The 21,009-nt window shown below is 37.8% G+C and overlaps 1 protein-coding gene across 12 annotated transcripts in view; it reads right to left on the reverse strand.

Moving 5' to 3' along the window:
* Nucleotides 1–667: 667 nt before the first annotated feature.
* LOC117416685 (dedicator of cytokinesis protein 10-like) overlaps nt 668–21,009 on the reverse strand; it is an 88,120-nt gene continuing 67,778 nt past the window's right edge. For 7 of the 12 annotated variants that reach the window (XM_059034359.1, XM_059034364.1, XM_059034357.1 and 4 more), the window contains exons 38-57: nt 20,349–20,396; nt 16,889–16,990; nt 15,912–16,036; nt 14,889–15,004; nt 14,361–14,498; nt 13,868–14,050; nt 12,379–12,489; nt 11,690–11,905; nt 10,565–10,622; nt 10,012–10,110; nt 8,678–8,784; nt 8,233–8,355; nt 7,767–7,880; nt 5,412–5,558; nt 4,690–4,900; nt 4,190–4,380; nt 3,609–3,709; nt 3,021–3,159; nt 2,328–2,403; nt 668–1,300 (exon numbers count right to left, since the gene is read on the reverse strand). In XM_059034359.1, coding sequence (XP_058890342.1) covers nt 1,230–1,300; nt 2,328–2,403; nt 3,021–3,159; nt 3,609–3,709; nt 4,190–4,380; nt 4,690–4,900; nt 5,412–5,558; nt 7,767–7,880; nt 8,233–8,355; nt 8,678–8,784; nt 10,012–10,110; nt 10,565–10,622; nt 11,690–11,905; nt 12,379–12,489; nt 13,868–14,050; nt 14,361–14,498; nt 14,889–15,004; nt 15,912–16,036; nt 16,889–16,990; nt 20,349–20,396 — 2,476 coding nt within the window. In that variant the 3' untranslated portion in view covers nt 668–1,229. The remainder of the gene's footprint in view (nt 1,301–2,327; nt 2,404–3,020; nt 3,160–3,608; nt 3,710–4,189; nt 4,381–4,689; nt 4,901–5,411; nt 5,559–7,766; nt 7,881–8,232; nt 8,356–8,677; nt 8,785–10,011; nt 10,111–10,564; nt 10,623–11,689; nt 11,906–12,378; nt 12,490–13,867; nt 14,051–14,360; nt 14,499–14,888; nt 15,005–15,911; nt 16,037–16,888; nt 16,991–20,348; nt 20,397–21,009) is intronic. The other 5 variants (XM_059034367.1, XM_059034361.1, XM_059034366.1 and 2 more) reach the window with 3 other exon arrangements.

Raw genomic sequence — 21,009 nt, forward strand, 5'->3', positions numbered from 1 at the left:
GATTTCAAATGTATTTTTTTTCTTCTCTATTCTTAACTGTGAATGCCAGTTCTCTTACCATCTGATCTATTTCCAATGCATAGGGTTCACTAGAAGCGGTTTTCACAAACCCTGTGTCAATGTGTTAAAATATATAGTGGTGCTGATAAGTACAGCAGTGTGGAGTAGTGGTTAGGGTTCTGGATTCTTGACTGGAGGGTCGTGGGTTCAATCCCAGGTGGGGGACACTGCTGCTGTACCATTGAGCAAGATACTTTACCTAGATTGCTCCAATAAAAACCAAACTGTATAAATGGGTAATTGAATGTAAAAAAATAATGTAATTGTATGTAAAAATAATGGGGTATCTTGTTTCAATTGTAAGTCACCCTGGATAAGGGCATCTGTTAAGAAATAAATAATAATTTGAACACTATTCCCCTGTTTGACACTACACCAATCTGTATGGGTATCACTGTGTACTAGAATGATGGCAAAGAGAATAGAAAATATATTGATACTGACAGTATCACAATTTTATTTTCTTTCATGGGGGGATGAAAATATATTTTATTTATAACATTCTCTCTATGGGTGTGTATGAAAGTTTTTCCATGTATTTTGTATGTTCTGTTGTATACCCTTTTAATAAAAATGTCTAGATGTATTCAACTTATAGGTGCAAAAACAGGGGAAACAGAACGCAATTATTTGTGTGGACAATTTAACAAAATTTATTTGAATGTTATACATAAAACTTTAGTACCTTCGTTCATTTTTTATTGTCACAAAACCTATTTATAAAAAAAAAGAAATGAAAGAAAACAAAATATCTTTTTTTAAATATTAATTCTTATTTACACTTAAAATAGTAAATAAAAACAATCAAATATATGTTATAAAACATTCACTTTCCTTTTAAAATCTCTATGCTGGGATTGTTGGTGTTAAGATACAATACTCTGATGCTATGCATTCATAGCACACACCCAGCTTGGTTAAGCGAGGGGGGGAGTGGAGTGCAGACACTGACTTGGCACTGAAACCAGACTGGCATATAGAATTCAATTACATAACAGCCGTGTTCTTCAATATGTGACAGGGTTTTCCTGCCTCTCTTCCAGTTGATAAAGGTCAGTTTTTTTGTTTTTCTGATAATACTGTACAGGTGTAACGATCCTCCTCTACTGGGTCATGGTCACTCTGTCTTGGAGGTTTCTGCAGTGCCTTGCTGGCCTGAGGCAGCTGTTTTACTGATTGCTCGAAAGACGTGATGCCGCTCCAATCCTTGATGCTTTGCTGTGTCCTCCCTGTACACAATCTTAAATGAAAAAGAAACTCAATCAAATGCAGAATTAGAAAACAATTCAGCCCCATCAGCCAATCAGCTTCTATCACACCGTAGATGCCTGTTGCTACATCACAGCATCAACTGTGAATCAAATTTAAAATCAATCCGTGCAAGTACTAGGTGCATATAAACTAAGGGGAAGATTGAATATTTAAAATATACAATTCTGAGTACTAGTATGAGAAACTTTGGTAACACTTTACATTAAGCGTCTCTAATTACTGTGCATTTAAGGAGGCTGTGTGGTCCAGTGGTTAAAGAAAAGGGCTTGTAACCAGGAGGTCCCTGGTTCAAATCCCACCTTAGCCACTGACTCATTGTGTGACCCTGAGCAAGTCACTTAACCTCCTTGTGCTTCGTCTTTCGGGTGAGACATAATTGTAAGTGACTCTGCAGCTGATGCATAGTTCACACACCCTAGTCTCTGTAAGTTGCCTTGGATAAAGGCATCTGCTAAATAAATTTACATAGTAGTCACTTAGTAAATACATGTGTACTTACATATAATTACAATGTTATTACAATGCAATTAATGTGTAAATCTTCAAGTTTCCAGTTTGATGTTATAATCCTATTGATCTACAAATTGAGATCATCAAGTCATGCTCAAACCACAACCCGATGCAGGAGTCTCTCTGTGCAGTCAATTCAGTTATCTACATTCTCATTAGGCTTAATACCATATGAATTCCACAGTAGCTCAGGCAACCTGAACTCCATTTACTGAATTCTGATAGAAATTGATTTTGCTATCCTGTCTATTTCATCCACATTGAAACAAATCATTCTGATAAAGATGCAATGGACAGTTTAATATATTTCATACTATATATTAGTTTAAATAACATTTAAGCTTTTTATATAAAATCATGCTTTCCAGATAATTATCTGATGCAGTGTCAGAAAATGCTAGATAAAAAGAAAGAACACATTATTATTTGACAGCAATACAAAGCAGTAAGAATAAAAGAATTGCAAACAAGGAAATGTGACGTACCAGTTTTGGAAACAGTTGCGAGTGACATATTAGATAAAGAGGAGCAGAAGCTGGAAGAAATTGTGCCATAATGAAGCTAGGAAAGAAACAAATGAACAGCAGATTGGAAAAGAGGAGATTGACTTCCCCCCACAATTATAAACTCCAGTTAAAGTCAGACGATTTCAGAGCTCACACGTCAAAGTCAGCAAGCAGCTAAAGTTGTGCAACAATCTGGTCATTCACCACAGCAAGCACTCAAGCAGGTCTCCACCAGAAACTGAATCTGTGAATCTGTCCAAACCACAATTCAGAAGGACTAGTGGATAAGCAGAATGTCAACTAATTCAAAGGTTCAAGAGGGAAACTCTAAATACTCCTGCAAATAGGATTTGATGGACATGAAACTCCTTGCAACCATCACCAAAAGTCAAGCATCTCTCAGTGCTCAGGGATGTCAATCAAAACTTCAAGGTTGCACCAAGTATACCCAAACCCAAGCAAGTCAAAATGCTATGATACCCGTTCTAAAATGACAAGAGTTGTCCCAACTGAAATAGCATCCATTACAGTAATTCTAAGAAGCTGTGTGTCTTGGTTTCCTTGTCCAATGGCTAGGCAGACCAGTCTTCATGCAACATCCGCATTCAGACTCATTGAAACTGGTAGCTGTCCTGAAATCCTATAAGTGAGCAATAAGTGGGACAAGCCAACCTGTTCATTCATGACGGTGGAGAGCTCACTCAACATGTCCCGATAATGAGCCTTCATCTCCTCCTGGTATTCCAGCTGATCCTCTTTGATCAGGCGCTCGTTCACTTCCAGAGCATGCCCGCACGCTTCTGCAAATTGCCTGAGACGAGGGGAAGAGATCCATAAGAAACCCTTAGACACTGCAGCCTATGCCTACACATGTATTGCTTTTCTAGATAAGAAATTGTAATCAATGGTTTATAGACTCATAAATACACAACAGTATGATCACTTCCACTGAAAGGGTGACAAATCAAGTGGAACCGAACAAGCATTTAACTATGAATCCCATCTCAAGCATTGCATTTTTGTTCAACAGCTATATTTTCACATCTAGTTTGTGCAACTCACCCCAGGGATCTTTATCAATGTTGCTTCCCTTTAAAGGTGTTATCTTTGATTCTTTTTTTTTGTGCTCTGCACCATCTGGTGGCTGTATATTGCAACAACACATTTTTTTTTCTCTTAAATAGCAGACGGGAAAACCTCTGTAATGTACTTATATGGCCCTCTGTGAGGCACTAGCAGGAATACCAAAACACTTGTTACCTGAAAATTTCTTTCAGAAGTTTTACTTGGTTGTCAGGGTACTTTTTTGCATTCTTTTCTTCAAGGAAGGCTCGAGCATATGCCATAGGTCCTGCATTTACCTGAAAGGTAATAAAAAAAAAGATAAAAGTGATCATCGAGCATATGTATATACATATATAACTTTGAGCAGTACTTGAAAAAATTCAAAAATGAATACTTCAAGGACACAAATGAAGCTAATTGAGGCTATTAGAGTTATCATGAGTCAATAACCCTTGAACATCAAGACTTCTATTATTGCTTCTTGACAATAATCCACTACAACTCAACTCAATTTAAATGTTATGTGCAAATTATAAGAGACTTTCACTTGTGTTCAGCTCGTTCTTTTGTAGATATTGGCTTGTATTCTTAACAGTAATCAATCCAAATTTAAAAGTTAAATGTTTTTTTTTTCCTTTTGTAAACCGATAGCAGCTTGCTTATCTGCATAATGTTGTTTGGTGCTACTGGCTAGGGATAGGGTTAGATCATTATAATGACCCCCTATCCATATATCCATATCCATTTTAAACAGCCTCATTGTTTAATGCAATCACCTTGACACTGACGCTTCCCTGCAGTTTGAGCTGCAGTCTGATCATGTCCACTTCATCCATGTAGCACAGCTGATTGAGCTCAGACACTTTCCTAGACATTTCATCAATTGCCACCTCAATGGGGTTCAGTTCTGTGCTTTGCTGGTCAGTAACCTGGACCCGTTTCTTCACGTAAGGGAAAGAAGAGCTGGCTGCAGTGCAGGGGAACAAAGCATTTGACTTATTATCACTGATCTTACTTTAATAATTCAGGAGCAGATCAACAGGGAGTTCATGATACTGATATTGAATTAAGTATAAATTCATTTTGTTTCCTACATGTACAGTGCTTTGTGGTGTGTCTGACCCACACACACAAGCACGCACGCACAGAGAAATGATTTAGAAATAACATTTTGTTTTCTTGTTTTCATACTGACTTCTCATTGGTAGACCCAAGTGCAGCACAATGTTCCTACATTACTATTATAGCAGTAATAGGATATAGATGCAGCATGTACTTGTTAAGATTGTTCTCCTCTTGCATTGCTCCTCCACATCTCCGTGTTTCTTTCCCGACAGTGTGAATGGAGTTTCAAACACGAAACGCCTTATGTTGTGATGTCTCTCAAAGTCCGTTCTTTTTTCCTGAAGTTCCTTCTCGTCGAAATACGGAGTCACGTAGGTAACTTGGATGTAGGCATATTTTGAATCCAAATCTTTGGGATTGACCTGCAAACAGCCAAAAAAAAAACCCCAAACCCCAGTTTCAGTGATAAAGGGTGTTATAACACTGTAGCTCCCTTTCATTTCCTGTCCACTGTTATTCATCCTTTGTTGTGCCTGTCCTTTGGGAAATGCATGTGTATAACCAGCTTAAAATGGTAATGTCAGTGGTACTGTTAGCTATCTAACTGTTAATGCAAGTTGTGCAGGGCAGATTCTTTGAAAAGCACTCTTTACACTGAATGTAACACATCGCCTGGGTATCTGGCCCCCTGTCAATTCATTGAACGTTTTGGGCAGGATTGTTGCTGTTTATATATTTGTTTGTGAGTATGTTACATCATCATATATGCATAATAATAAGCACACATTTTTTTAATACCATCAACCATTATCTCTAGGCCAATTTAACCATGTTAATTATCAGCTAGCAAAAAGTGGCACGCATATACACACTCTTGCATATGAAAGAAATGGTTTTTATTATATATAACATCAACTCCTGTTGCCAACAAACCTTGTTTGAATCCTGAATCATTTTGACATGTTCTGCTCCAAATTTATCCGAGTAGAGTTTCAGCAACCTCTGAGAGATTTCTGACAGGCCTGTCAGCTTTGGTTCTTTATAAATAAACTCCTTGCTCTCCTCCTCTTCAAAGAATCCCTGTTCAAGAAAAGAAATGTTTGAAAAACAATCTCCTACCTATTGCACTAATGCAAACCATGATTTATGCATCAAATAAACTTGTACTTTAAACTTGTACATGGATTTGTTTCTTGTTTGTTGGGATGTTTTGGGTCCTTGGGATAATAATGAACTCTTTATTTCCATTTGCAATGCAACATTCTGTAAGAAAGACCCCTAAAACATCATCTTACAGGCGGACAATTAAAGATCCAACCCCAAAATATGGATTTCTAAACATCACGATAACCAAGGAACACTTCAACATTCGAAACATATTTTGTATTTTTTTTTTTTGTAATGTTGATGGCTTATGCTGCAGATTTTCTGCAGGGACAGTACAACATTTCAATATTTTAAAATACTACAAACTGTAGCAATGCCCATCCTGGTATATACTGTCACCATGTGGCAAACACAGGTATTGTTTGAAAAAAAACCAAAAACAATCTAACACATTCTCTGAGCAACTTCATTACTGGTTTCTTGAGGCTTCCATACTGCATTGCTATTGAACAAAGACCTCACAATCAAAATCCTCCAAGTATTCATAGATCTGCAAGGTTTGTGCAATTCAAATATTACAATACTTGTATTGTGGGTAGCAGATGAACACATTAGGGTTATGGCAGTTCAATTAGGCACTGTATTTTAGAAAGATTAGTTACACAGGTGTAATAATGGATTAAAATGATTGAACTTGTTCCATTTTGACAATGACATAATGTACCTGAGGCCGACACAGGAATGGATTAACAGAATATGGTGTGAGGGCTGATAATTACAAGGTATTAAATAACACTGGACTACCTTCAAATACACCTGTACAGGATCATTAACAGGAGAACCAGGAAAAAAACAGTATGTGTTAGGTTTTGGCATCATTAGCACTGTTCTGAATTTTAAATTGTAATTAAATATCACAGGAATGTATACTGTGTCTAGTTTTCACCGTACTGTAAGTTTTTTTTTTGGCTAAAATAAACAAAAAAAGACTTGCATAACAGGACCTTCTCACATAAGCAACAAAACGATACACGGCACATACAGAAGCACGTTAGGATAGTTATGAAGCAATCAAAGAAAAGATATGCTAGAGAAATGAAAAACTTACCACAGCCTTGAATAAGACGAAAAAAGGAAGAAAAGAGCAAATGACTGCATTATATAAGCTTCAATTGCAGTATATGTAAAATAAAATAATTCTGAACCAAAACACAAGCATCTTCATGCCACACACACACACACACACACACACACACACACAACACACACACACACACACACACACACACACACAACACACACCACACACACACACACACACACACACACACACAAATAATTAATTAAGAACATTCTTACCGAGAAATAGTATGACATACAGAATAACATACAGATGCAGTAGAATAACATTACCGGCATGATTAGGATACCTGCACGATGTGGCATATTTAAAAGGGATCTGTGGCAGGGCAGGGATCTTGCACGGGTCAATATGTAAATATAGTGTCTGTGTGCGACTGTGTGTGTTTTTTGTATAGAACATTGTATTTATTTGAATTTAAGTTTGAAGGGATGGGACACAGCTCCCTGGGTAGTTGAGGGAATGGACTGGGAGTAGCAGGTTGCGCTCCCTGCCACCGCACTGTGGTAACGTTGCTTGGATGTGTGACTTTATTTTGGTTGTTTTGTCTGTTTGTTCCAACTCTGTGTCTGCTATTCCTGCTGCTGTCCAGCCTTGAACGCAACTACCCAGGGAGCTGTTTCCCAGCTCCTCTGTTATACAGCTGGCCGTCCCTCTAATTAGCAATCAATGAACCAGTTTGGGGAACAGCCTCATTCCACACCTGTATTTGCAGGGATGGGATTTTAACTCCAATCCCTGTCAAGCTTAAATTCAAATAAACAAAAGTTTATTCACAAAAACACACACAATCGCACACACAGACATGATTAGTATTAGTTTAATTCCTTTATGTTTTTCTAGGAGGCTTTGTGAAAACCAAGAAGAAGGAGAAAGTTTACTCTACGAAATCACATATTTGGCAAACACATTTTACTGGAATGTTTTAAAAGAAGTAGAAAAGATGTAAATAGTGGAACATAACTTAAACAGTCAGCCTGCATACAAGGGTAGGACACTTGCAGTATATTCATAGTTTTTATATATAAGAAGCACCATACCTGTCCATAAAAGGCAACGCGGTAGTATCTGCCAAACAGACGCTTCTCTGAATTCACAACCTCAGTGACTTTGAGGTATGATCGGTGGATGTCGTAGTACAGTTCTGACAGTCTCTGTAAAGTGAAGAGGACACAAACACAAAAAAATCACTTCCATTAGCAGTGGCGAGAGAGCAACAAAAGCTGTTCCTACTTCTGTAGGGGTCTTCAAGTTTAACATTGCAAACAATACTAGATTTTCCCTGTATATGAAAATATACTGCGTACACTGAAGTTTGTCAGATTTCAATACTTCTTATCCTTTGAAAACGTTGCAGAGTTTGCTATGCAGTTCTTTTGCTAACCACAGTGAAACGATTAGGTGACCTATATTAGGCACTGAGAGCCAGGAGCTCCTATAGTTACTTTCCAGCGCCGCCTAGGTCTAACTCGGCTGCAGTAATACAAGGTTCTTGAAAGCACTTACTTTGAAGTCTCGCCTCTTCTCAAACACCGCAATGACAGGCTTGTTCACGTCAGCGATGAGCTCGTGTCTTTCTGCTTTCCACAGGTAATCCCCACACAGCTCCAGCTGCTCCACCAGAGTGTCCTGCAGGGCAGCAAGCAGAGTCAGGCCACGCTGCCACAGCTAATGATAACACTGCATTTCATCTTCAAGCTATTCCAGGTTTCTTTCATTGATAACTACAGTCCAGCGAGCGGCATAGCATGCACACTAGCTCTCTGTACAACATACTGTGTGACCCATCATCGAGTGCAAAGGGAAAAGAAACAATACGGTTTTATATCAGAATCTGAACCCGTGTATTGGGTTGTATCTGAAAAACAACAGAATTCTAATAAGAAGGAGTGAATACTGAAAGTGAACTCACATGACAATGAGTGGAATGCCTGCCCTAGGCGTACATTACCTCTGTATATGGAGTGTCCTGGATCCCTGTGTCCTCCTTCATGGCCCCTTCCTCTTTCACATTGGGGGTTATACACAGAAACGCAGCCCAGCCCATTATGAAGGAAGCTGAATCAAGAAACAGTGTCTAGTACATGCACATACTGTATCACCCTTTGAAATACAATAGACAGTGGACTGCATTCTTGGTTTAGCAAGACGTATGGTCAGTGCACCCCATATTTATCTGAAGAGAATGACCCTACAACGAGCTAAAACAAACATTTAACATCAGATGCTGTTTAGTGTGTTAATAGTGATCTTGCATCTTGGGATGGCTAACACAAGCAGGGTTGCCATATGGCTTCATGTACACTAGGACAGTTTGGTACAGTTCAGGATTTTCAACTTACATCGCAGTGCATTCTGGTACATTTGAACTTCTATGGTGCCTTTCATAGCAGGACTACACTTACCAGAATGCACTGGGTGTGAGCTGAAAAGCCTGAGCTGTCCCAAACTGTCCTAGTGTACATAGAGTCATATGGTAACCCTGACCACAAGTAAACCAGAGTTTAAACACAGAATGAATCTTATCTGAATTATACACTCATGCTATTCTCCAGTGCTTCTCAGCTGGGCTTGCTGGCTAATCACACAGCTGTATCTACTAGATTAACTACACGACATTTAGTGCAGAGAGATAGGAATTACACTAACTAGCGTGATTTTTCACCATGCTCCATACGAAGTTAGGAGAATCTGCAAATGATCAAATCTGTGTGTGTTTTCATGTTTTCAATATATTATGCACATCTTGTGAATGCATGCATAATGCAAACTGTTATACAAATGCAATTCACTATTTACTATACAGATAGTGTTTGTTTATGAATACAATAAACACATGCTCTGCCTTTTTATGAATAGAACCCCGGGAATAAAAGAATCTCCCCAAATATGTGCATTACCATAGTCCGCATGGGAGGCACAGTGGTGCAGTTTGAAAAGTAATCAATGTATTGCATTCTTACAGTCCATTTAACTATACCTAAATACAAACATTAGCTACATAATAAAAAGGGTTTGTGATGTTATAGCAAAAACTTAAGGCTTCTAAAATATATCATCTAAATCAAGCTATTGTAACATAAACAGTAAAGATGCAGTATTATTTAAATTCAAATCTTAATGTATATGACCCATTATGGATTTTACAGCATTCAAATCATGCTTTTGCATTTGGCAGCATGTTTCGTTTTCTAACAGACACTGTATTGTGCTTTTTTTCAAAGGAATACTGCATCTCGTATGTTTGTTAAGCTCTACATTATTACACGGTATTAAAACACTCACATTCTCCATCTCGAGAGGTTAGTAATTGGTTATAGTTAATAAGATTTGCATCCTCTGTGAACACACTCGAGTTCCGAGCCTTTTCTGCTTTCCAGTAACCTGTGTTGAGGTAGGAGTTCAACATTTTACTGAATGTGCTTGAGAGAAGCTAGAACATGCTGTTAACTATGTACATGATTTGAAGAAACATGCTGATATGGGGAAAAATGTAGGTTGTTCTTTAAATCAGGATTAAATAGTTATTTTAAACTGGATGAAACAAATACTGTTAACCAAAAATAACATTACTAAATTCAATTGGTCTGCATCACAAAACACTGCATACCTTTCACACACCTTTCGAAATGCATTACAAGAGTGTCCCTGTTTTCCTTGGTGTAGATGAGGCCTCTTGGTCACATATCAATTAATAATTTGTATTTAGTAAGTTCATAAAGATAATCACCCAGTGATGTAGCCTTTTTGAAAATATGTTACTGTCAAGATAGCAATACTTTACAACATCACTTCTAAGCAACACAACTGACTTTATATAACTGATTACAATCCTTACCTCTCCTTCTCAAGTATTCGGCGATGAGAGCAGCGATATGGATGTAACACATTGCAGCCTATGAAATAATAATACAAACAATTAGAAATCCATTGGGGTCCATTTCACAGGAACTCTGTTAGCCTGTGGGTTGAATTTTAATACCTCTTTAAGTCTCTATAAGAACCTGCTGGAGGGTTCCCTCAGGGGGATTTACTGATTCATCTACTTTTGAAACATTAATAAATACATAAAGACGTGGGATGAGGGCTGCAGAAAACCAGGTTTATACATTAACATCTGCCACTGTTTAGAACTGTTTTAATTAGATTACACAGATCCATCTATTCTATAGCTGTTCTTAACTGCAGTTACCCATATTAAAGTAGAGCTGATATCGCAATATAACTTGCAATAATGCTGTATCTTATTTTATCAATGCTTATCAAATATTCAGATGGATCTCAATCCTGGAAGTGTTTTTTGTTTTAACTTTTTCCTACAAAATACATACACAGGACAGGCTGACTGAGCATGTTACCTAGGATTATCAAAGACTATCAAATGTCTCTACCTGCACTGAACAAGCAGTGAAGATTGGATCCCCATATTAACACCAAGACCTTGACCATTATACCTCTTTTCCACTGGCACAGCCAAGCCATGAGGGCCTGGGGTCTTCACCGTATAGGCAGTTTTCCAATGGTTAATTGTTGAGCCGAGCGAGAACCAAACCGTGAAAATCTGGCTTCACAACACATCTGAATCTCAGAGCCGAGCAGGGCCAGGGGCGGGTTTAAGGATTCCCATCATTATGTTGCATCAATCGGTAAACACGAAGAAGACTAATAACATGGCTTGCACCATCTCAAGCCGAGTCTCTTCCTCGTAAGATCCAAATTACTGCTCTCTCTTATTTATGTAATCAGCCTGTCATTGCATTTCAGTTGTATTCAGTAATATATGAAGATACGAAAACAAAGAAAAACAACCATAACCTCTGGATCCACCATTCGAATACAGCTAAGTGGCTGTACAGTTGGAACGAGGTAGAAGTGGGAAGTGGTCCCAGTGTAGAGAGTAGAGTTGGAATAGTTGCCATACTCCACAGTCTGCACCATCTGCCCTGCTACTCAGCAAGCCTACCTCTGAGAGATCTCCGTTTCGGACGTGGATCTTTGCCATGCTCTCCAGCCAAGTCCTCCGGAGCTCAGGCGTGCTGGCGTACGAATTCGCTAAGCTGTACTGCAGGTCTACCAGCATCTCAGGGTCCTTCTCATGCTCCTTCATCTGGGATGTAGCCATCAGCACGGTTCTTATTCGCTTGGTTAGGTCCTTCACCTCTGCTGGAAACGAGGTGCTCTGAGACATAAAAGCATGTTATTACCCAGCGAGGCGCAATGAATCAGTGCCTGTATAATCAGCTACACTGGTACAGTCTGATTATACCACTCTGAGTCGTATCAACCTTTCAGTTTGTATATGACACAGTAAATATCTTGATGGTAGCCTGAACATACTTTTGCTGTATTATGGGTCTAAAATAAAGAAGTAAGTGAAGTATATCAAGTTATCTATCTTACACCAAATACATAATTCATTATTGAAGTACCTGTAAAGTAAGAAATATTGCAGTACTAAAATAAATATTAAAAAACTCTGTGACTAATGTTTTGACTAGATGTTTCTATTTTTTTTATATTTATAGAATATAGTATTAATACATATTCTGCCATGGAGTGCTTTATAGCTCTGGATGTATAATAAAATAAGAGATGAAATCAGGTAGTAAGTAGGTGTAAAACCCATTTTAAAACCCATTTACAAACTCTTACTTTCAGAGGTGCGTCCCCATTTGCAAAGTTATTGATGATGGCGAGAGACTGCTGGAAGCGTGATCCCCCGATCCCTGCGTCAGCTATCAGCTGGCTCACGGCTTTGATAAGCTACGAGGGGAGAGATAAGACAGGCACAGGAGAGATATTACTGTTTGCCTGTCAAAGACACAACAGGGATCACTAGATAACGCCACTGGATTGCGTGTGAAATTCAACCCTGGCCCCAGACAGAGAGATAAACATATAGGAGGCAGTGTGATCCAGTGGTTAAAGTCCAGGGCTGACTCACTGTGTGACCCTGAGCAAGTCACTTAACCTCCTTGTGCTCCATCCTGTGGATGAGATGTTAAATCAATGTCCTATTGTAAGTGACACTGCATAATGCACAGTTCTCAGCCTACCTCTGTAAAGCGCTTTGGATTGCTGGTCCACTATGAAAGGCGCTATATAAAAATAATATTATATATTATTAGACTGCCAGCTCTTAAAAAGAATTGACTTGAACTGCCTTATTCATAGATCAATCAGATTATTGTGGGTGGTGTTTTGTAAAGAGAAGTATATCTTAAAGGAATACTTTAACTCTTAAATTGCATAAATACATAGAAATAACCACTGGGGGGTGTACTTGGGGAGGGTGTACTAGTCATTTCTTCCTCCAGGAAACAGTGTGTTTGTTTATTTGCATATATTTGATAAGGAGTAACAATTTAACCCAGCACTCCCTTAATGGTCATTTTTATACTGACCTCATTATAGAAATGTCACCTTGCGTTGGCTTGATCAGAGACGGACCCAAAAGTAAAATATGCTGGTGACTTTAAATATCCAAGAGTGCAGAAATAGTTATTAATGGTGATTAATAACACATACTGGGCCATATTTTCAAACCATTTACTCCTGTTTTTTGAAAGAGGTAAAACGTCGGTTCATTTGATAAAACGACAACCAAACAACTAAGCAATATAATCCATGATCTCTTAAAAAACAGTTACTTGTCTCTCAAACAGCATTGATTGAAAATCAATTGGCAGTTACACTGCCATGATTAGGCTGATGCAGGACAGAATATGGCTGGAATATGTGCGCCTTTCACCTCTATTGCCACCTGTTCAAACACATGGAATCAGCACTAATGGAGCTCTCAGAGAGCCCAAACAATGGAAGGCATGGAGCCTGGACTGGCCTCTCACCCCCTTTGCATGAGGTTCATCTAGGTGACAGCTGGCTGCCTGTGCTGAACCTCTGGGGATCAATATAGGACATCAGTCCTCTGTGCCATCTATCCAGCACCACAAAACACAAATGAAAGTGTTGCAAACACGGTGCGCAACACGCATTAAAATAAGGCATGTCCGTGCTTTGAGACAATTAGACCATGTTCACAAAGTGTATTCTCGCAGTGACAGAGTAAGATGAACACCCAATGTCTCTTTGCCATGGATTCCATTGTATTGGTCCTTCTTGTTGAATTCTTGTAACTAACCTGCAGGTGAGACCTCACAATGGACTTCCCTTTGGTGAATTCAAAGTTCTTCCTCATGAAGAAGTACAGTAGAGCCGAGGCCTCTGTTTGTGTTGAGCAGGACCTGTGGTTGCAGCACTTCAGGATCTCGTAGCACAAAGATCCACAGAGATCCGCCTTGCCTTGGAAGAAGGCTGAGGGGAACTGAAGAATACAGAACAGGACAAATATTGAATTACAGTTTAGAGCAGTTTAATTAGGGTGCTCAGGTTAGGTAGATGAGGAAGGAGGTGCTACAGTTCTGATAATTCTGGACACACGCATTGCAAGCAAAAAGGTAGAAATGCAAAATGTATAGGTGTTGCAAATGTAGGGCTAGATATTCACTAGAGTTGGCAAAATAGAGACATCTAGTGGTAGATTGTAGTATTACATGCAATGACATCTGTTTTTTGAATGTGCCTCTTTTTTGTCTATTAAGATATCTTGATGTACATCAAGTGAAGGTACGCACCTTGTGAATGAATAATCTCAATGCTGCGAAGACATGTTTAAGAGCCGCTGTCGACTGATTAATTTGGAGGAACAGAAGGTAGGTGTCAAAAACTTTTCTCATCAGCGGATTCTGGCCGTCATCCTGCTGCAGTTGTTTCTAAAGGGAGAACATGCAGAAAGTGAACTGGGAAGAAGGGCAGCCTTCAATACACTAGAATATAACATACGGTAGAAACCGGTTCGTGTTAGATCATGTTTATACCTTTAAGACCGGCGATATTAGGCTCTACAACTGTCTAGCTTTCCATTAACTTTAATTGTAATTAACCCTACGTTAAACCATGTCACCATACATTGGTAACTTCAAAAGTGCAAAAAATGTGAGGGTCACCTTATTATTTCTTTCAGCTACAGGATCTAACCTTGGAAAATACACAAATCGGTGTAAAAGCATGATTATGGCTCATGTTAAAAACAGCTACTTTACCATGAATTACCTGCATTCGATAGCCCTTCCTAAATACACACTCAGTTTTCTTCCACGTACCTTGTGGTGCTGAGTGAAGAGACCTAGTATATCCAGGACTGTAAGGCACACTTCAGTTGCAACATTTGCCTCCATGTCTGTAGGGTTTAAGGTGTCTGTTTCAGCGACATTGCCATCTGCACAAAACAAACACACCAGGCATTTCGTTACACAGCGGTTTAAAGGAGGGTATCCACGCAGCTGGGGACAGATTAGGCTCATTTCAGTTTACATGGTTTGTTAATTCTGCTGTGGTCTCCATTCCCCAGTCCTGTGTTTAAACGTCCAAGTACAGTACTATGTGAGTGTTAAATAACGGTGCTTGTTAGATGCAGTTCAACTGTTTGTTATTAAAAACCTGGCCATGTAACAGAGATGAAAACACATCTCTGTGTATACAAACCAATCAACCCTCAGCTGGATAAGGGCTCTTCAAAACTCTCTTGCTTTCTTAAGATACCACATTAGCATTATCTACTAAGGCATACCTTGCCAGACACATACTTTCTGTGGTAAAGAAGCTATATTTGGATTTTGATACTCTCACCCATGTTTTCTGTAAAATATCTTGAATAATGTATTTCTTCTTTTTAATACCTACTGAGCAAAAGTGATATATATATATATATATATATATATATATATATATATATATATATATATATATATATATATATATTTGGTATTTTAATGTTTTGTTTCTAAGCAACTTGTTTCTAAGCAACTTGTTTTGTAGCACATTTCCAAAATTGTTTTGTCATTTGATTGGAGATACTAAAAGTTGCTAAAAACCCATAATAGCTATTATGAATAATGAATACAGCTCTGGACTTAGGACTGCATTCACAAGACTTTAAGGACTGTTTTAATGAATATTTTTGTGTTTATCAAAAAACAATGCTTTGAATCATGAGCATTTCTAACCCTCTCTAAAACAGCTGAAGGTGACTGAAAAAGTGCTTTAATTAATAAAAAATGGGCTTTAAAAAAATCAGCCTCAACAAACATTCCTTGGGGTATTCCATTCAGGGATCTAGAACTTACTGGATCCTGCATTTGCACTGTCTATCATTTGTAACAGCTTGGGGTTTGACAGAGCGTTCTTTCCACGTATTATCGGCATGGTCTGGGAGCGGCAGTGTCTGTGGCCATCCTGACTGGAGTGCATCCTGAAAAAACAAACACAGAAACAGGAAATCATGTCAGAGCTGGGTTCGTTTGTGAGACAAGTCATGAACTAAATGCAAACGAAGGGTCGTTTGTCATTATCAGTCAAAAATATTACCTTCCAGGGGTGCGAACCAAGTTTGGATATCTTTTGGTTCTTGTCTAGTATTTCAGTTAATATACAGATACTGTATTGCAAAGACAACACATGAGGACAGTTATTGCTGCTTCATGGGTTGTAGTTCAAATATAAAAGTTCCAGGATGCAGCCGTTTATGCATATTGTATATATTATTTATCCGTTTATCCATATTTGCATATCCTGAATTAAAAGCAAAGAACTAAAGGATTCTCAGCACAATCAATGATGGCCTATTAATACGAGGAAATGGACTTCAATACATAGTACACCCTTAATGGCAACTTCATTACATGAATTGTATTTTCAAGGCTCAATGACTTAAATGGAGTATTTATTCAACAATTATCTCATACACTGAAGCTCAAAAAAGTTAAAAAGTGTCATTTACTGTGTTCATTGTCATTTCAATACAGGCTTTTTAAGGCTTTCATTTAAAAGTGTATTTCAAACCCCATCACTGTTTAATTAAAATTCCAGTTGCACAAATCTAACAATGGAGGACTTACAGTATAGATTTCTTGTATTGGCTGTTTTCCATTAGTAACAGAGTTATTGCTTAGGTTGTTATTAGCATACAATCAGCTAATTAACTAGCATCCCTTTCTTGGAAATCAAGGTTAAAGATATGACAGCTGTTATATATCTGGCCCACATTTTTATTTAGCTACAGTATGTATTTTCAAAGCTTAAACTCAGAGGTGGATAAGTTTACCATTGTGAGAGGAGACCAGGAGCTTGAGCTGAGGAACTAGACCCTTTGAGAGTGCCATTGTTCTGGGTGGCCTGTGCGAGCTTAACAGCTGCAGCTAGCTTCCTGTTTACATTAAACGAAACCAAAATAAAAATTCCAGGTAGATGTTATAATATAATATTACTGTTATTGTATGATTACTGTTTGCTGTGTGTGACAGGAAGCCAAACTGGGAAAAGCAGTGTGAAAGTAAGCAAAGTTAAAAGTAGAGTTAGGTTTCTCAGCGAGTATGTTTAGTACTCAAGTTTAATCATGAATCGCTGCTTGTGTTTGATGAGACACTTTTTTTTTTTTTTTGGTTATTATTTCAGAAGCATTTTGACCTCTTAATGTTTTATTCTTGCTGTGTAAAATAAGTTCCCCTTCACTGTTTTCATGTACGTTACATCATTTGTTTTACTGTTTTTTACTACATATCATTCGTGACAATCTTTCTATCTGAACCCCCTCTATCACAACTCTGTCCTCTCCATTTTAAATAAGTCTGATTTCTTATAAGCCATGCTGAGTCTGTCCTGTAGAACAGTGATTGCAGGTGCAATAGCCTTCCATTGAACCTCTTACAGAATGTCTAGATCAACATTGAGCTTCATGGAATCTTTAAATGGGATGACTGTCTGAGTGTGTGAAAGGGGAGGCGGTGCATCAACGTACTACTTTTAAGTTTAACCTCGTTTAAACATTTTAGTTATGAAGTGTTATATTTCTGTGAAAGGTCAGAATCCATGGCTACCATGATGGATGAATGATAATGGTTATAATGGTCACTGAATGATGAGGTTCCATATTTGAATTAATAGCATCAACATGGAAAAGTTAAAACTACTATAGTTCAACTATTTGACTTTGAATTGTGAAAGCAGAAGAAAAGCAGAGTTTGCAGGGATTGTAGTAGCGTGCCAATTGACTTGATCAGGGTGGTATCAGTGGTCACCATGTCTGCAGCTCTGTCTGTGGACAGACTACAACTCAGCGCTCTTGGATTCATGGCCACGTGATGTCACAGCTGATGTAGTCAATTGTCAGGAAAAGGTGAAAAGGAGAGAGGCATCTCAGCTAACGAAAACATGTTAATAAGTAGAGAATACATGACAGAAATACACAGTACGCAACACACAGAATAACAAGTCATTTAACATCACACAACGTTAGAAAGATCATACATAAGTGAGTATTCTGCATGGACATTCTGGATACAGTACAGGCAAACGTTGTTAATATATGCAGTTTAAGCCTCACAGATTGTCTGTTAAGTGCATGTAGGAAATATTAGTAAACAGTGTAAACTGCTTTACATGTACAGTACTTAATGTACCATCTCTGTGAAGTGATTTCATAAAAAAAATACTTTTAAGGGAATTTCAAGATTGTGTTCTTAAACTTCCACAGTTTGCTGTAGCTCAATGCACAGCATACTGTATTGGTGTTGAAGATAGCGGATACCCTTTTGTATTTCTGACAGCAATGTTATAAAAGCCCCTGAAAAATCTATTTCATCACATTTTGTTTAATTAAATGGCACCATATGGATTTTTAAAATTATTATTTTTATTACAGATTGCACCATATGGAGTAACATTGGTAGACCAGGCAAGGCAGAACTAAATTATTTTAAGTAAGAGCTGAATTGTACTCAGTTACAAGTAGGTAATGACAGGTTTAGACACCATCATTTTACTAAAATGTTCATCAATTTTTAATTCACCACTTCGGGACATCAGTTTAGCATGTCTGTGTGTTTTTAACACAGGGAACAGTTTCTGTGGCGATGGATGGAGGCTTGTCTTCCAGTAAGTGGAAGTCCTTCTCTAGCCTTGATTCCTGCTCTGTTCTGAAGTGTTTAAACCACAGGTCAAGTTCTTAGTAATTTAACAAACTGCAATTCTGAAATGAATAATATATTCAGTACTGTTTAAATATATATAATCATTATCATATCAACTATATTATTATTATTAATATTAATATTATTTTATTATTATTCATATTATACATATTATTATTAGGCATAATAATAATACTAATAATAATAATAATAATAATGCAATTGTTTACAAGCATACTGTGCTGTATGGTAAGCCTCAACACTTTCTTTGATATGTATTTTTTGTATATAACTGTAAGTCGCCCTGGCTAAGGTTGTCTGCTAATAAATAAATTATTATTTATTTCTTAGCAGACACCCTTATCCAGGGGGACTTACAATTGTTACAAGATATCACATTATTTTTACATACAATTACTCATTTATACAGCTGGGTTTTTACTGGAGCAATCTAGGTAAAGTACCTTGCTCAAGGGTACAGCAGCAGTGTCACCCACCAGGGATTGAACCCACGACCCTCCGGTCAAGAGTCCAGAACCCTAACCACTACTCCATACTGCTGCCCAAATAAATAAATAAATAAATAAATAAATAAATAAATATAACATAATTTTCACACGCTTATACAATGCAGAAGCAGGCAGGTAAAGGTCATACAGTAAAGATGTGTCTCAGGGGCCAGTTCTTGAACCTCAGCTCTGAGAGGCTTGAACACACGGTCTGAAGGAATAGGGTACCTCTGTGTTCCAAAGAGCAGGAAGAATGACTGTCAGCCAGTCCCCAAGGATGCAACTCCACTAGTCACTGACATGATGCTTTTGACAGAGAATACAGGGGACACCACTGCGCAGTTGAAGGGTTTAAAGGACTTGCATAAAACAGTGAATTTACAAAACCGTGACCGATTAGTCTGTTGGTTTGGGTACTGTAGCTACAAATGACAATTTTGTCAGTGAAGTCTTGGTACAATAGTTTTGCTGTAGAAACAAAACTGGACATGCATATTATTTAACAATGTCACGTTAGCATGAAAGCCCCTCTATCTATTTATCCTTTGGAATGCATTATGTCTGTGTGTGGTGGTCACTCCAAACCATAAAGCATTCCATCTGTCACACATTATGAATGGATTGCACTAATTGGACATGCCAATAGTTTGATTCTGGCTGCATGCAGAATATCTTACTTTTTACAAGAAGCTGATGTATTCAGAAGAAAAATCAGTCAAATGCAGTTACATTAGTAGTTGCAAGGCAGTATGAATCCCCTTAACATTTAAAGTGAATGAAATAAAAAATACACACATACAAATAAAAACAGGGTTTATTTTAATGATCTAAACAACGGCCAAAGCCTGTCTGAATCCTGCTAGTGTTTTCCACCAGGGGTGAACTATTAGCATTACTAAATACAGTAAAATACAGTGCTAAAAGGGCTGCAATAGTGAAGGGTTACAAGTTTGAGTGCTTATATACTCCCCTGTTTAGATCATTAAAATCATGATGTTAGTATCTACTACAAACATATTAGACATTAAAATAAAAATCATATCTCTAATAATATTAAAAGGTTATACAATATGAAACAAACACATACCTTGCAATATGTCTCTTCCCCAAAAAGCGAAAGTGCTGAAGACATAATCTGAAGGCAAATCAAACACATTTAGTGCGCACGTTGGTATACTTCAAGACAGTGCTTTAGTGCCAAATTATAAGGATGGGGTTAACTTGTCTGAAGGAGCTGTAAAAACTGCACAGTGATTAAAGAAATACCCTTTCTTCAAAGGCTTCTGGATGCTTTAATCATTGAGAGCCAGCACTGGTGAAATAAGAATACAGTATATGGGAAAGATTGAGAACTGAGCCAATAATAATAGAGTCAACGAGACAGAGGAGTCCAAAATAAAAGACGTAGCACTACATGTTCAACCGTTAAAGCGAATTTGATTTGAATTATTAATTATTGTTTTACATTCACTAATGGCTTACAGGTAAGTGCAGTTTACAAAGCATTTTCATAAACGCTCCTTCAATCTTTCTGTAAAAGATCATTAGTCTGGGAGCACCTGCTCATTAAAATTCTCTGCCACTGCCGTTCCTTGCTTTATGGGGATTTTACAGTCTTTTATTAGGCTTATGAAGATTTGTATCTTAAATAAGTAGACAGCTGGATTACTAATGAGAGCTGAAACCGGAACATAATTACTTAGAGCACAGCTTAATAAAAAAAATGATCTATAAAGTCCAACTATCAG

This window comes from Acipenser ruthenus, chromosome 12 (genome assembly GCF_902713425.1).
Source record: "Acipenser ruthenus chromosome 12, fAciRut3.2 maternal haplotype, whole genome shotgun sequence".
NCBI lineage: Eukaryota > Metazoa > Chordata > Actinopteri > Acipenseriformes > Acipenseridae > Acipenser > Acipenser ruthenus.